The following is a 16,685-nucleotide window of genomic DNA, read 5'->3' as shown; positions in this document are numbered from 1 at the left end:
CTTAAATGACTGAGCCACCCAGGTGCCCTCCCCCCATTTTTTTAAAGATTTTATTTATTTTAAAGAGAAAGTCAGGAGACTTTAATTTTTGAACCTCGTATATGAATACAGTTCCAAGACTAAAAGATGAAGCAGGAAGAGAGTCCCAACAACTGGATGCTTTCAGAGGGAAGACTGTTAATAGGAAGCTGATGCTTGAACACAATTTTAAGGTAGACTTTGAAAAAAAGAAGGGTGTGGTGTTGTAAGGAGGCTAGGAGGGTCTTCTAGAAGGGGAATGACATTTGCAGAGACACACAAATGCACACGATCTCTCAGAGAATGAATTTGACACCTGCAGTCTCTACTAAACCCGCCTTCTCCCAAGATCTGGCCAACCACGGCACACACTCTGTGAGCACAAATTCCTTTGTCAACAGTGCTTCCAAAGCCAATAGTGACAAATTACAAGTCTGCTTCCCCCTCCCTCCTGCTCCTTGACTCATGGCCACCTCTTCAGCTACTACCATTCTGGTCACACATGTGACCCTAGGTCAACCCTCCATGTGACCCCTCCATTTTGTAACAGCCTGAATATTTCCTCTTTAGAGTCTGGGACAGTCTCATATGAGATTGTCTGAGGTCAAGGTAACTAAACGTCTGTCAGAGATGAGATAACCTCAAAGAGCAGAATCCATTTATCTGGATATTTGAGATACTGGAAAAGGGGGGGGGGGACATACTAACCAATAATAGTAATAGTGAGCAGTGTGCTAGAAGTGGACCACTTTGATCATCCCATCCAATCTCTTCAGTAACCCTCTGAGATAGGTATTGTCCCCGTTACGGATGGGTTTAGTGATACACGAGTCTCTGCCTAAGGTCATCAAAGTTCAAGCTGATTGATGCTAGTGCCAGTGCTCTGGAAAGGTCTGGTAGAACTTTCTGGTGGCAGTCTGTTTTGCATGGAGGTGACTTCCTGTTGTGCCGGCTGACCTCACTTAGGTCAGTTCCACCACCAAAGAAAGGGCACTGGCATCTGAAGGCAGTCAAGTCAGTGGCAAGACCCTGTCCTAGGCCTCTTCATATCTCTCTCTGGCCCCTCCATCAGTGCTGTGTATGGAAGTGTTAGGGAGCCCAGGAGTCCAGATGATCTGGAATCTAGTCCTAGCTCTACTACTTTCCCATCATGAGACCTCAGGTGATGGACTGGGGATTGCTGAGCTTGGCTCCCTTTTCTGTAATAGGATGAGGGTCCTCATGGAGAATGGTCATTGGGATAGTCAGATGAGGTCATGTCGCGTTGTGGAAATGAAAGGTACCGAGTCCTGAGCTTCTATAGTGGGTGAGATACTGTGCTAATTTATTTACTCTTTGTCATTTATTAACCTTTTTACTTACCATTTATTTACCTTCATCTTAGAGGAAGGTTCTGGTATTACCCTCAGGCACAAGGTAACTGAATTCTGCCTCCAGTACAGATAGATGCTAGTTCTAACTGCTTTTATCTCTTGTCTACTTTCCTTCTTAATGAATATGGGCTTATGTTACCTTTTGTACCAGCCATTCAAATAAAACACTTTTATTCTAGCATTGAAGAAAAAAGGCTTTTAAGAAATTGTAAAAAGTAGTTTGTGTGCCATTTCCACTACTCTTAGAGTCAGAGATCAATTTTTGTGGCATTGACACCTCTTTAGAAACAGTGGAGTCACCATGGAACTGTTTTGATGAGATTTTTGTGTAATTTCCACAGAAGTAGTTCTGTGAGATTTTCCTCCTTTAGTTTCAGTGCTGTAACGTCTATAATACATAAAACTTAAATAGAAGATTATAAAGAACATATTCTTCCTTCTATGCAGAAACAAAAAGAAAGAGCCTTTATCCCATAATTTACTCTGCCTCTTGCTATAAGAAAAAAATGTGCATTGCATTGGAAATTTAAACATTTCACATTTCTGCATTTAATATTTTAAGGCATGAGAAAAACATCATTATGTTTTCCTGTTTTTACATGCAGGTGCAACTTAAAGCAAGAGATTTGTTACTGAGAAGTTATATATTAGTAGGATATTCATAAATGCTACCTTAAATCAATATATAGTTAAACTGATTAGGCAAAGGATTTACCTGGCCAGTACTTTGTTTATAAAGTCAGAATTCTTGTATTCAAAACATTTAACAGCCTCCAAAGGTGCCCTTTTGTTTTAATTTGGATTTCTATATGCTGGATTTCTTAAAATGAGACTAGTCAGCTTAGTTGATTAAAACAGATTTGTCCTTAAGATTAAATGAACATTATATAGATCTGTGGGTTTTCAGGGCAGAAGGTCCTGGTTTCCATCAGATTCTGAAAGGTGATCTTTGATCTTGTCTTAAAAATAAGGCTAAAGAATTCTGGGTAAAGGTCTCCCGCTGAGGATACTAAGGCTCGGGGCTCTTCTCTCTCCCTGGGTGTACCCTTGGTCAGCCACATTGCACAGCAGGCCGGAGCCCCCAGCCTGGAACTTGAGATCATACTCCGTGTGCAGGAGAGGATTGGTGGGGCTGTCTCAGTCCCCTTTCGTTAGATGAACTGGATGGTTTGGATCCTGTGTAACAGTGAAGCAGTTTGGCTGCTATACTGGGTTGAATAGTGTTCTCCGCCCCACCCCCACCCCCACTCTGCCATTTCAAGTCCACCTGGAACTTGTGAATGTGACCTTATTTGCAAATAGGGTCTTTACAGATATAATCAAGTTGGGACAAGGTCATACTTGGTTAATCCAGTGACTGGTGTCCTTATTAAAGAAGGGAAATTTGGACACAAACATAAACCCAAAAAGCAGTAGAATGAACAAATCAGGAAGTTTTGTGTTTGTTTGTTTAATAACTAAAAGAAGCCCGGAGGTGGGCAGTCCAAGCAAGTATAGCAGCTCCATGATGTGCCCAATGCCCCAGGCTGCCTCTGGTTTACTGCCCACAGTCCTTAAGCCGTGATCCTCATCCACATGCTTGCAAGATGACTTGCGGAGTGCCTGCCAGCCTTTCAGGTCGCAAAAGTGTGAAGTGTAAAGGTCCAAAAGGCAGCGAGGAGCTTTCCAGAAGCTCCATCCGGGAACTTTTTTTACACCTCATTGGCCAGAGTTGTGTCACGTGACCAACCTTGGCTCTGAGGGGAGGTGCGCACGGTGTTGCCCTGAATGAGATCTGGGACGTGTTGATGAGGAAGGAATGGAAGGTGGAGCTGGGGTGGCCCACCAGCAGCTATGCCACCTCTAGACCCAGGAGACAGTACAGCAGTGAGCATCCAGGCTTGTTGGCTGTTCAGGCTCTGCTCAAGCGAGAACACAGGGGGGGAGTGGCTTTAGATCATGAGGCATTACTCCCACTCAGGACTGTCATGAAAGACAGGGGCTTCTCTTGTTCCAGCTTGCCCATACAGCCGTGCCTTCCACCCTCATCGCCACCACTACCCAAGTATGGGTTTGTGGCATCTAAGAGAGGACACTGGGGTGACTTGCTTCCTGGGATTTTCAGGCAACGTGACCACTATGATTTTGTAAGATCTCAGGTAGACACTGATACTTCCCTAGTGGGATAATGAATCACATATTTAAACTCAGGTACACAGAAATCTCATCTGAAGTTTCATTCCCACCAACGGCAGTCCAAGGCTTAAACTTGCCAATTAGAGGCAACCTGGTCTCTTACAAGTTAACCATCCCATCTAAACACATGCCCACAGTTAATTTCTCCACTTGGTCTCTTCTCCCTGCCAGGGTGGTGTCAGGGTGCTAGAATGGCTCATATGTCTCTTTGGTATTTGAGAAAGGGCCTCTGAGTGCCCTCTGGGTGTTTGTTGGACTCTAAGGAGAACTCAGTTCCTGCATAGTTACGGGCTTCCGTCGCCACTGGAACCACTGACTGACTGCCCTATTAGCCTATGACCCTAAAGGCCTTCGGTCCTGGCTGCTGTTGACCGTGGGCCCCACATTACACTGGACACAGGAGCCAGGCCATTTGGCCAAACCTTTGGCTTCGGGATATGTCGCCCAGCAGACTATCGAAGGGGCAGGCGGGAGCTGCAGATAGAGTCAGGGCAGCAGGCCCTCTTTGCCTGACCCCCTGATTCGCTGCGTATCGCCTCCAGTGGCCTCCCCTCCATTAGCTCCTTGGACCCAAGAAGCAGCCCCCCCGCCACCATGCTTCTTCCAGACGTCCGGGTGTTCCTGCACCCATTAGCTGAGCTTCCTTTCAGGGCCCAGGAGTTCTTCCCCTGCCGCCCCCGCTTACAAAGCAGAAGCTGGGAAATCTGCCCCATGTTGCGGCTCAGTGGGGCAGAACTCACTGCCCCACCAAACTACCCAGCTACTACGCGTCGTGCCGCCCCAGGCAGCCCTCAGACCCCTGCCTTAACAACCCCGGCAGTCCTAAAAACAAAAGCAACCTTTTCCATGTTCTAAAAGGCCTACATAACTGGTTCTTGTCAGGTCCCTGCAGTTGGCTGTCGTTTATGTCTTGTTGAGTGGATTCTGTGTTGTTTTTTTTGTTGTGAGAGAACAAATTGTTAGAGGCTTTTAAGGAAACCAAAAACATTCCCTCTCTAATTATATCTGTTATTCCATTCCCATTCATCTTGCTTTCTTGTTTTGAAGCAGGCCTTTATTACTAGCCAGAAGCTACAGTCACGTTTTCTGAGTAAATCAAAGCTGCTGTTTTTCTGCCATGGTGTGTAAGAGGACTTGTCGGCGTGGTTTAGAGACTTATTGTTGTTGAAGATTCTGACAGACTGTCCGGCCGGGCTCATGTTGATGGTATCAGTCTTTGCCTTTTCCTTTTCTGGAAATACTTTTGGAAATATTTAGCATAGCGGTGTTTTGAAATGCAAGTTCCAAGAGTGTTTTGCCACATTTGCTCCGTCAGTCAGTACTTAACTGTGTCCCTAAAATGCACCAAGCCTCGTTCTAAGGGCTGAGAGTAGAGCCCTGAGTAAGACAGTCTCAGAGCTTATATCCTGTTGGGGGAGACGGACGACATGTAAGCCCGCAAACGCATGTGACCATGCTGGCTGGTGACAGGTGCCTAGTGCGAGTATAGGAGCAGAGACGCTGTGGCCGCAACCGGAGGATGACCTGGCCTCCCTTGGTTTGGATGGGCAGGAAGGCTGCCCTGAGGAGGCAGCCTGGGCCTGGAGTTGAACGATGAGGAGGAGCCAGTCCGCGCGGCTCTGGGCCCAGGGGCTGCGGGCCAGGAGAAGAGTGGGCCGGCTCTGCCGCTGGCACCAGCAGGGCAGGGGTGAGCAAGCAGGGAGTGACACGTCGCTCTGGTGGCCGATGGGGGCCCGGCATGGAACTGAGGAGTCCCCCGTTGAGACTGGGGCAGCTCTACTGAATGAATGACTAAGCATGGGGCAGGTAAGACCTTATAAGTAGGTGTGCTTTTTTTTAAAATTTGAGATAGAGCGAGAGTGAGAGAGAGAGAGAGAACACAAGCAGGGGGAGCGGCAGGCAGAGGGAGAAGCAGGCTCCCCGCGGGGCAGGGAGCCCGATGCGGGGCTCGATCCCAGGACCCTGGGATTATGACCTGAGCCAGAGGCAGACCCTTAACGACTGAGCCACTCAGGCGCCCCGAGGTGTGCTTTAAGGCCACAAAATGAGAAAGCAGGTGTTAATGGAGGGTGAGCCTACTTACTGTAGTGATTCTCCAACTGGTGTGCTTAAAAGTATCTTTTTTAAAGTGTGTGTTATTGTCACCCCCACCAATGCCTTCTCCTGCCTAGCCCCGGGGTGGGGAGAGGGCTCTGCCCCCTCCCCCGAGCTCCCCTGAGAATCCGGCTCAGCAGGCCCCCGAGAGGGCTGTGTGCCTCCCTCAGGTGCGCGGTGGGGGAGCGCCGAGCACCGCTGCCTGTCGGAGCTCCTGGTGGGCAGCTCGGTGCAGTGCTGAGCCTGGCGGTCACAGCTGACTTGCTGGATCCCTCACACCGGGCCTGATGAAGGGCTTCTCACGTGGAGGGGCAGCCTTCTGGAGGACGGAGAGAAGTAGCTCCTGCGACGACGTCCGGCTGACTCCACAGGCCTTGTTGTCCGATGGCACCTCTGCAGTGCCGTGAGTTCGTCCTGTCATGCTTACCGTCTTGTTGAACTGATGATGTGCTTTACTGCTTACATCTTTGAAGACGGTCACTTTACTAACTTCAGTCACCTGGGAGGGCCTGGCCTTCAGAGAGGTGAGCTAACATCACTGAACCGCGAGGCAGTGTAGGAAGGCCAGGCTGAAACGTTTCCTCCCCGAGGCTGGATGAATGCTCCAGGCCGTTCACATGAGAGGTTAGCAGGAGGTGCCCGGCTCTCCCTGTGGAAGTGAAGACCCATCTGCGTCGTAAGAATGTATGTGGCGCGTTGGTGGGAAGGCTGTGCATACTGGGCTCAGGGCTCCCCTCTGCTCTCCCCCACACCTGCCTCATCTGCAGCTGGGCAGAGCATCCTTGGTGGAAATACCTGCCATGAAATTGGACAGAAAAACTTCCAAGCAAGTCATGGTGTGGCTAGCAGATAAGCTATACTCAGAGCATTAGTTCTAAAATGTCATTCTTTTGTTTTCAGTAAATATTCAAGATGTGATATTACAAGAAAATTTGGAAAAAGAAGATCAAATTCTGGTTTCTCTGGCAGGATTAAAACAGGTATGTCCATTTGACCTGACTTTGCACTCCACTGGCCATTCCTCTAGTGCCTGTTGGGGAGGGCACGCTGTGGCATGGCATACCGTGGCATTAGCGCCAGCCCCTCATTTCCTCCCGGGCAGAGCCCACCCTGACTCCCCAGTTCCTTACACCTCTTGGTCCTACTGGCAATTAGGTCTGACGAGCTTGCAGCTCAAGCTAGTTGTCTGTCCCCACCCTTGCTTCTTCCTCTTACCGAAGCCATTCCGTTTGTTCCTCACCCGGAGTTGGTGTTTTGTGGTCCAGCAGCATGTTCAGTTGTTCATCCACAAATCCACGCTGTCTTTGGAGCACAAGTAACAATCACCACCCACGGCAGGCCTCAGACCCACGAGGACCATGTTTCCCCAACGCTTGGAGGGCTGCGTGGAACATACCTGTTAATGAAGAGAGCGTGTTGCTCTCAGATGTCTGCCTGTGTTATTAACAGCTCAGCTGGGTGCAGCCAGTTTGGTAGCTAAGGGCTGTTCCGGGGGGCTGGGTAGGTAAGCACATGGTACTTCCTGCCCAGGATGTGACACCCAGGGCTCACCCTGCGAGAACCCGGCCATTAGGACTGAAATTTTCCTTGGCCATTAGTAAGTCCATGGCTTTGATAGAGTTGGATTTTTTTTCTGTTACTCCTTTCCTCTGGTAATATATTCATATCCATACTATTAAAAAGTAGTCAGGGATAAGTCTAGTTTAAATGTTAGAGGTTTAGCTAGTATTGTGAAGCAAACTCATTCACCTCTTCCATTTATTTTCTTCTTTTTGAAAACTAGATCAAAGACATTCTAAAAGGTTCTCTGCGTTTCAACCAGAGTCAGCTGGAAGCTGAGGAGAATGAGCAGATCACCATCTCAGATGACCACTACTGCTCCAGTGGCCAAGGCCAAGGCCGGGGCCAGAGCGACGAAATGCCTGGGGCCACCAAGCAGGTATAAGAGCTCTGGTGAACAGTGTCACGGTAACTTGATGGGGGCACATCCACATAAGGTCTTGAGAGTTGTGAATACCAAAAACTTAACCAAAGTCATTTCAAATTACCATGTGCGAAGTTCAACTATAAAATACCACAGGTGGCCTGACCCAGAGGTGCTGTGTAGCCGGGCAAATTGCATACTCCAGTGCCCCACGGGAGACCATTGTCTCCTAGAGTTGTGCAGTGTCCAACCTACAGACCTGTATGCAGCAGCTTTAGCCTGAACGTCCTGCCAGTCCTGTTGTGTGGCCTTAGAAAGTCACGGCTCGGCCTCAGCTATGGGTCGGTGCCTCCAGCTGATACCTCCAGTCCCCGTTAGCACAGGAAGTACTGTGCCTACTTTTCTGATGCTGTCCTCAGTGGACTCCTCTTGGCTACAACCTTTTCTGCCCTCACGGAGGAGGGCTTCTCATTAATGTCTATCCTCTAAGGGAATGAGGTCAGCAAACTTTCTCTATAAAGGATGAGATGGTAAATATTTTAGGATTCGTGGGCCACATGTGGTCTGGTCTCATATTTGTTTTTGCATTTGGTGTGTTTGTTTTTACAACCCTTAGAAATGTATAAGCCATTATCATCTTTCGAGCCATACGGAAAGAGGCCACAGACCACATTTGGCTTATGGGCCATAGTTTGCTGCCCCCTGCTCTCAAGGTGTTGACATTGTGTGTAATTTATTCTAACGTAGAAGCACAGACTTTTCCAGTGAGAAAGGATTCAGGAAATTCCTCATGGGCTTAGTCCTATCTGCTTATTTTACCAGTGAAACACTGAAGGCCCAGGAGGTGCACAGGCTGGCCAGGCATCGTGTTTTCAGAATTCCTGTCCCAACCCAGCAAGCTTCCAGCTCCACCGTGCTTCCTCACTATACTTTATTTGCTAGGACTAAAAATCCCTAGTAATATGTTTTTTAATGGCTTACAAAGTCTCATCTGGAAAAATGAACATTAGCAAAATCTCATCTAAGGCTCTTTCTCAAAAGCATCCAGATGCTTGTAAATTATTTATTTTTTATGATTTAAAAAAAATGGTATTTTAGAATGGAACTTTTTTTATTTTAAGAGTACTCCCCACCTCCCACCTCACAAAGAGTACTTTTCAAGAAGAGAGACCTTATGTGGTTAATTTCATCTAGCTTTAAAAGGAAGGTTTCATGGAGCCATTAGTCTGCATCTTTGGCCACATGGATACAGCATTAACGTTGCAAGTTTAATTTGATTAGTTCCTCCACATTCTCCTTCTCTAAACAGATGTTTAATTTTTCAATAATCATTTCTTTATTCAAATATTGTTGAGCTTAGGCTCACCTCCAACCATTTTTAATTGACAATTTTATTCTAAACTTCAGCGTGATTTTTTTTTTGTAGTTGAATATATAAAAGTAATACTGAAAAACACCTTTCAAAAACACTAATGAATTTGCTACATTTAAAGCTTCTTGATTATACTTTGCCATTGTTTTTCCCGGTTCTCATATCTGTAAGAACTACCTGTGGCCACCACTGCCCCGCAGAGCCCCATGTGCATCCTGGGTGCGCCGGCCACGAGGCGCAGGTGACACGAACTAGGACACGCCCCGGCGTGGGCAGAGCCGCACTCTTGTGCAGCATCCGAGAGGCCCTGTGCGTCCGCATGTGCTTCTGAGACGCCGCCAACCCGTCCTGCACCAGCACCCCACCGCTGCCTTCTGTGCCTCTGTAGGGTTAGGTGGAAAAGGAGAAAAGCGGGAAAGGGGCAAACAGTAGGGCTCTCCTTTTTTTCTCATTCCTGCCATGGCTTCTTCCCCAAGGGTGTTAGCAGTTTATAAAAAACCTGTCCTCCTAAAAGAGGTTTTACCCGAGGAAGGGAAAAATAGGGAAGCAGTGCTCTCTCCTCATCTTCAGGGGAGGAAAGCCAAGTGAAGTCCCAGATGAAGCAGTGAGTCCCCCCAAAAGCTGAGTGTCTGAGGCCTTGTGGGAATCTGGACTAGACTCATACAGGGGCCCCCTGACAGGAAGTCCTGGCCCACCATCTTTCCTTAGGAACCTGTCCCAAGCCTTGGGCAGCGGTCAGGCCCTGGAGCTGGCCGACGTACTTTCTCACTGCTTGTGGGGACCCACCCCGGCTGGGGGCTGGCTCTGGACAGGAACATGTGTGCCAAGTGGGAGTTCTGAAGGCTTTTCCCCTCCTGCCTCCCAAATGTGAGCTGAGGGCCTGCTGTGCCAGCCAGTGGGTGTTCAGGGTTATGGGATGTAGCCCCTGCTCAAGAGCTTCCTGTTAAATGGAGGGCCAGAGACTGGGGGGTGGGGGGGGAGGGGGAGGGCAGTGGAGGCAGGCTTTTGCAACATTTCTGGAGATGTAATCACCACATGTGGGGTCTGTGGTAGGTTCTGCCACAGCTCATCCCTAACTTAGGAATGTCTTTGCTTTCTTGGTTTAGCACTAAAGTATGTGTGAAGGATAATGCAGAGGACTGGGCTGACCCACCTTGGGGCAGGTGGCTCAGGGTCCCCCGGCCAGTGCCCTTCCCCATCAGGAACTCCAACACGGCTCTTCCTTTGTGGACATGCACATGCCCTGCTCCCCACTGGCATGTTGATGGGGATGTGGCTAATATTATTCTTTCCATTTGATTCACAAATCTTGTCTCCAGCTCTGAAAATGGCAGATGCAAAATTGTATTCTGTAAAGAGAGCCACATTTTGGCCCTCCCTCCCAGTGTTTTTCACATACTCTTCTGGGAGGCTTTTGGTGAACTTGACCCAAATCTACGCCAGTGGCAGGTAGGACCTTGTAGGACAACCAGCTCCTATCATGTGCCTCACTGGTGCTTGGGGCCCCTATTTTTACCTGTATGGCCTATAGCTGCATGGTCTAAATATAGTAGCCACTAGCCACACATCGATTTAAAATTAAACTTATCTCATTAAGATTCAATAGAATTAAGTTAAAAATACAGTTCCTCCGTCATACTAGCCACCTTTCAAGCGCTCGATAACCACATGTGGTTGGGTGCTACTCTATTAGCATAGAAAGAGAACCCTTCCGTCACTCTAGAACAGGTCTGCTGAACAGCTGGTCTCTAGTTGGGCTCACCTGCTTCTACTCCATGACCCTAAGCTCATGATCCTAAACAAAAGGTAAGAAATGAGGCAGGGTGAATGGCAGGGTTGGGGGAGGGGTGCTGTATATTGTGTTGGTCCTGGCCAGTTTTAAGCAGGACTGACAGGTTGAAAAACTTCTTTAATTGTATAGTACATGCCTGTGTTTGGCAAAAAGAGAGGATTGACCTAGGAATTTCCGAAGTTTTTGTAAATGACATAAACAGAACCAGGTAGCAGCTAAGATTGTATAGAAATCCAGAAAGAAGGCATCTTTGTGTCTAGGAGAAAGTTCTAGTTGGGAATCCAGAAGAGGCAGATCTTTTCATTTGCTTTGGGACATTGGCCAAGCCACCAGGCCTCTGATCTGGGTGTCGTTGTGTGATCTGTAATATAAAGGTGAGGAGGGGTGCTAAAAGAAGGGGGTGACTCAGGCCCTGCCGGCTGTACCAGGCTTTGTCTGAGTCAGTCTGTGATTTTATCTGGGAATGGGGAGCGGAGCAGTTACCCACCATTTATAACTTGCCTTCCCTACTTTCCCAGAAATGCACCAGATAATTAGTGATGGTAGGAACCACCTTTACTTCCAGGCACAGGCTTTATAACATATTTCTCATCTTCAACATCTTGTACTGTATTCACTCTAAGCTAAAGGTGAATAGGTTATCATGCTATTTCTGTAGTAGAGACGCCACTCTGAAAATAGGGCCTGCTGTACATGCTGTTCTCATTTTCAGCCTCAGATAAGCTCTACCGGGCAGCACTCCAGCCACAGACCCTGTGTGGGGTGAGAAGTGCAGGGTTTCACAGTTTATAGTTCAGGACAGCGGTCATATGAACAGCGTCCACACTTTGGAGGTAGAAGGATGAAACTGAGGTCCCACCCAGCCTTACGTGCACCCCGTGTGCAAATGCAGGGCGGGGGACAGGCTGCACGCACGTGTCCCCTCCAGGCTCTGCGAGGGTGGTACAGCCCCGACTGGGTGCACCTTATGGTGGGATGGTCTTTCTCTACCAAACTGTCCTGGTGCCAATTATCGCATCCTCTGCTGCCAGAGTGCCATGTTCTGCATATCGCCTCAGTTTTTTAAGAATTAATGTGTTGCTGGAATGTAAACAGCTTTAAAACTTGAGATGAAGAATTTCAAGGCCTGTTGTTTCAGCACTGTGATCTTAAAGTTAATTCTGTTTCTCTTCTCCCAGTTAAAGATCTTAAAGTTGGATGAATGGTCAGAGGATGGACGCACATGAGCCATTATTTGGCCACTCACCACCCCCCCCCCCACCCCCATGTCACCAAGAACATGTAGTCCAGAGAGGGGACTGTCAGGTCCAGATTTCCCTTGGGCTGACTACCTGTCCAGGCTCTGCCCACAGCCCGCGGGTGGCCCAGGCCATAGCAGTCTGGGGGCCAGAGGACGCAGGGGGCACTTCCAGCCAAGGGGTTCTGTACAGCTCGTCAGACTTCAGACCTGGGTGCCAGTCCCCACCCATGCTGTGGGAGAGTAGGTGGGGGTGTGGGGGGCAGTGGTGAGCAGGCCGTGGGCACGATGTCTGCTTACATCAGTATGTCTTCTGTCAGGTTGGCTTTGGAACATCCACATGTGTCCCAGGGTAGGCAGGAGCTTCTCTGGGTTTAACCCAAAACCTTTACTGGTGTTCATGGATGTCAGCTTTTTTTAGTTAAAAATCAAATGCTACTCATAATTGCTTAAGAAGAAAGGAAAATAATTGTAAAGCAATACTGTCTATGCTTTTTGCCATATACTTTACAGTTGCTATTCCTGGTTTTCGTGTTTGCCACCATTGTCCCAGGGGGCCCCTAAGTGCATACCGGGGCTGAGCTGGTTAGAAGATACATACACTAGGCCCTCCTGAAGCTCTTCGTTAAGCAGGTAATAAAATCACTCCAGGTCTGGGCTTACATTAGGGATCCAGTCCTATGCGATGCACAGCCACACGCATCATCTCAATGCGTGGTGACCACACACTGGGTCAGAGATGCTGTCCTTGTCCCCATGTCACAGGTGAGAACATGAAAGCCCAAGGAAGATGAGTGATGTGCATGGCAGGGTGCCACGTGAACGGATGGGGATTCTTTCTGCAGCCTGCCTCCTGAGCCAGCCTCTCTTAACTTTCCAAGCAGGAGGCTTACTCTATTGCCCTGGGAAACCAGCACCCAGCTTCAGAGGAACTGGCCCCGCGCTACCGGGAAGTGCCGGGGCTTCAGGGAAGCAGGACCAGACACCGCATCTTTCCAAGGAAGAGCACAGGGCCTAAACTTCCGGGAAGCGCTCCCGGCTCACAGGGCCACTGCTTAGTTCTCTTGTTTCACTGGGGTCTTCACTCATCCACCTGTACTTCTGACTGTACTTCACAGGCCTCTTCAGAAACACCAGGGCACGTGGACAGAGGAAGTACAGATGACTTCATCCTGGTCTCCAAAGACGACGAGGGGGGCAGCGCTAAGGGGTCCTTCTCAGGCCAGTCCCAGCCTCTTCGCACCCTCCGAAGCACCTCTGGGAGAAGCGAGCCCCTGGCCCGCTCTCCTCTCGTGTTCTCCGACCCTCTGATGGGCCCTGCCTCGGCTTCCTCGAGCAACCCCAACTCCAGCCCCGACGAGGACAGCAGCAGCAACAGCAAGGACTCTGGCTTCACCATTGTGAGCCCCCTGGACATCTGACCACAGTGCCCCTGGCCTCCTTCGTGGGGACTCGCCACCCCCCTCAGCAGCCCCGGGGCCCGGCTGAGGCTTCCGCAGTGGGGACCCCTCTGAAACCAACACTTCTTGCCCAGCATGCCTGTGGCCTTAGTGCAACCCGTCAGAACCCTCTAGAGAGAGGCAGATGGCCACAGAGCACACAGACAGATGTTCACCAAAATGCAGACAGGGCTTTCAGGGCCCTATCCCACCCCGCCTTTGCTCTGAGGTAGACCAGGGCTAAGTATCCAGTATCATGTTCACTGTCAAAAAAAGACCAAATCACAATTAGAATCATTTTCCCTCTATCCCCCTCTCCCCAACTAAGAATTAGGTGTGGCAACTCCATTAATTATAACTAGAAGAAGGAAGAAGAGTTGGTTTCAAATCTTCCCTCCCTTGGAGCGTCAGGCATAGGAAAATTGAGATCAAGAAGGCTTATTCTCTGGAAATCTCTCTCTCAGCCTGTTTCATTCCTCCTTCCTTTGGGAAGCCATACAGCAAAGCCAAATACAACAGAATGGACTAGAACTGGTGGATTCCAGGGCTAGAAAAAACCCATCACTGACCTCTCAGAAAGTTACAGTGATCTTTAGAAACAGGGTCTAAACTTAGGTGTGATGGGGTTTAGATTTTTTCATTTGTTAAAGAATATGTTTCCAAACCTCAGGCCAGACAGACTCTGGCCATCACTGTCCCTCCTCAGACAACTGTATTTCCCCCTTTAGAATCCTTCACAACCAGAAAACAAAGGTCACATTAAGCCAGTCTTTGCTGCACTGATTTCAGAAGTCGTAAGAATATTACTTCTTGAACTGGAAAATGTGACCCTGACTATGGGACAGACATCTCTCAGTTTTCTGGTGTAGTTTGTCTAGTTTTGGCGCTGGAATACACCTGTCACCTGTCAATTGAGAAGTAAAGGGAAAAACCCAAGCTCATTCCCATCCAGAGTCGGGACCTCCCATTGGCCTTAAAGTAGCAGTAACAGGGAATTCGACCTGGAGTCCATTCTGGGGGAGCAGGGCTTCCCACAGAACACTCCAGACATCAGGAAGACGCAGGACTTCTGCACAGCCCTTCCCTCGCCGGGAGCCAGGCAGAGGAGCTGCGGGGCCTGGGTTCAGTTGCGCACCGCGTCCCAGGCATCACAGGACCAGCTCTGACCTGCCCGGTGCCTTCCTGGGCTTGGGCACACAATAGAGAGTTCCCCTTTTCAGCTGGCAGCTTATGGAATCTTGCTGGGCAGAAAGCATCACATGAGCTGTTTCTCTCCTTAAGAAGAAAGGCCCCGAAAAGGACACTTTCCCTGTCCTTTGTGCAAGCAGGCATTCTAACAGGATAGCCACAGTGCCCATTTCACCCTGCAGTGACAGGTGCTCGGGGCTTCTCCTCTGAGGACGGCAAGGCCTCTAGGCGGTGGAAGCTTTCACGTGAACCAGTGAAAATCTAAGTTTGAAAGGCTAGACACCGTTTACAGTCCTTCCCACTGCTAACCCTGTATTTCTCTACAGTGTGATAATGACCTGATTTCCCACGTGCTCTCAGAAGAAAGCAGTGATGACTCGGAGTCCACTACTGCAGAGAGGGTCCCAGTTAGCTCTGCAGTTTGTCCTCAGACTCTAGCAGGAGAACCTCTGAACACGTGAGCATGGGCAATGAATACGAAGTCTGGTTTTGCTCAGGTGACAGGGTTGCTTGGCCTTCCATGATCACTCAAAGACAAGCTGCTGAGCTCTTCAGCTCCCCCATGAAGTGGTCTGCTCAGCACCGCCTGGGGGTGACTCATAGAGTAAGTTACTGCCCAGTGTGTGTCACCTTGACCACACTTCGCTCCCAAGGTTCCCATACAGTGAATGGCCTTGCAACTGCACACGGTTGCCATGATTTTCCCTCAGAGGACCTGGTTTGGGGCATTGTCAGTGTTTTCAGTTCTCAGGTAAGAAGTGCGGAGCTATCCTCGCCAGGGCTCCAAGACACAAAGTGGAAAGGGCCATGGAGATGGCTGTCCCATGGCCGTGGGTCCTAGTCATCTGCTTTTGACAGTTTCTTTGCCCTGAGAGCTAGAGTCCTGATAGTCCAGTGGTGGGGGGGGCTCAGTACCCACCCAGTACAAGGCTCTAGGCTACTTCCCTGCAGTTGGCTGGGTGGTTAACGGTCCCTGAAAACTCCCAGCCCTCCAGCACACGAGGGGCAGGTCCTCCACTCTGTGCTTCCATGTTGGTGCCACGTGAGAACCAAGGGGGTCTCTCAGAGGCGTTGCTTCTATGGCCCCCAATGAGCCGCTCCCTCCTCGGAGGAAAGAAACATGAGGGGGAGTGGGATGTGGGCAGTGCCACCCTCAAATTCCCATAGGTCCGTGGGGTTTGAGAATTGTATTACTCTCTTAATCTTTTTAAGTGACTTTTTATTCTCCATAGTTGAGCATCGTTTGCATTTTTATTAGTTACAGTGCTATTAAAGAATGTATTCCTTTTTTATTTTATCAAGTACTCACGTTTAAGTGTTAAAATCCTGAATATCTGAAACCTTTTTTGTTTTTCTTTAACAATCAGTGGAGGCCTCTCATGTTTTGATTATTAGCAGTTAAATATATTTTATATATATAAAGCTTAGATGAATTTTTGTTGTCATCCACTTTTTTAATACAGGTACCTGTGTTTCATGCATTCCTTTCTGATCAGTTTGGAAATGAGTTAAAATTTACCTCTACATTATATATGAGAGCTACAGATTAGAGAAAGAAAATCATTACGACTTTGCCTTACCTTTTATATGTGCCAAGGGGTCATAAAACACTTCAAACATTCAATTATACTGGATCATTCTTCCACAGTTGACCTCCTGCTACTGCTCACAGCTACCTGCAGTCTGGTTGGAAATAGTATCTCTGCAGAATGAGTGTGACTAAAAATAAACCAAGACCTCCCTGGGCGTTGCCTTCTCTGCATCTGACCGAGTTCAGTCCCGTGCATTGGTCCTTCAGGTCTGACTGCCCACCACGAACAGGAATGTCCCCTCCACTTTGTCAGAGACGAGGAGCAGACACAAAGCTCAGTGGCATTTATGGGGTCTGCTAACGACAGCTGACCTGTCAGAGTCGACTCAGATTTACTATTTTTGTTTTTATTTTAAGCAGCAGCCCCCTGGGGTGGTTATAGAACCAGAACGTGTATGGGGGACACCAGGCCTCTGGGTGGCTGTCCCATGGAGGCTGGGCCATCCCCCCGCCCCACAGGTGCACACCTGGCCCCACCCCTG

General features: G+C 48.9%; 1 protein-coding gene across 12 annotated transcripts in view; it reads left to right on the top strand.

Moving 5' to 3' along the window:
- The window catches only part of TBC1D5 (TBC1 domain family member 5), a 587,897-nt gene extending 571,852 nt beyond the window's left edge, over positions 1-16,045 (top strand). For all 12 annotated transcript variants that reach the window (XM_054504439.2, XM_045903863.3, XM_064588415.1 and 9 more), the window contains 3 exons: positions 6,561-6,640; positions 7,444-7,599; positions 13,104-16,045. In XM_054504439.2, the coding sequence (XP_054360414.2) occupies positions 6,561-6,640; positions 7,444-7,599; positions 13,104-13,406 (539 nt within the window). In that variant the 3' untranslated portion in view covers positions 13,407-16,045. The remainder of the gene's footprint in view (positions 1-6,560; positions 6,641-7,443; positions 7,600-13,103) is intronic.
- Positions 16,046-16,685: the final 640 nt, after the last annotated feature.

This window comes from Mirounga angustirostris, unplaced genomic scaffold, assembly GCF_029215605.1.
Source record: "Mirounga angustirostris isolate CCGP_5_RB_7025 unplaced genomic scaffold, mMirAng1.0.hap1 SCAF_1, whole genome shotgun sequence".
NCBI classification, from domain to species: domain Eukaryota; kingdom Metazoa; phylum Chordata; class Mammalia; order Carnivora; family Phocidae; genus Mirounga; species Mirounga angustirostris.
This window is presented reverse-complemented; position numbering and strand designations above follow the sequence as displayed.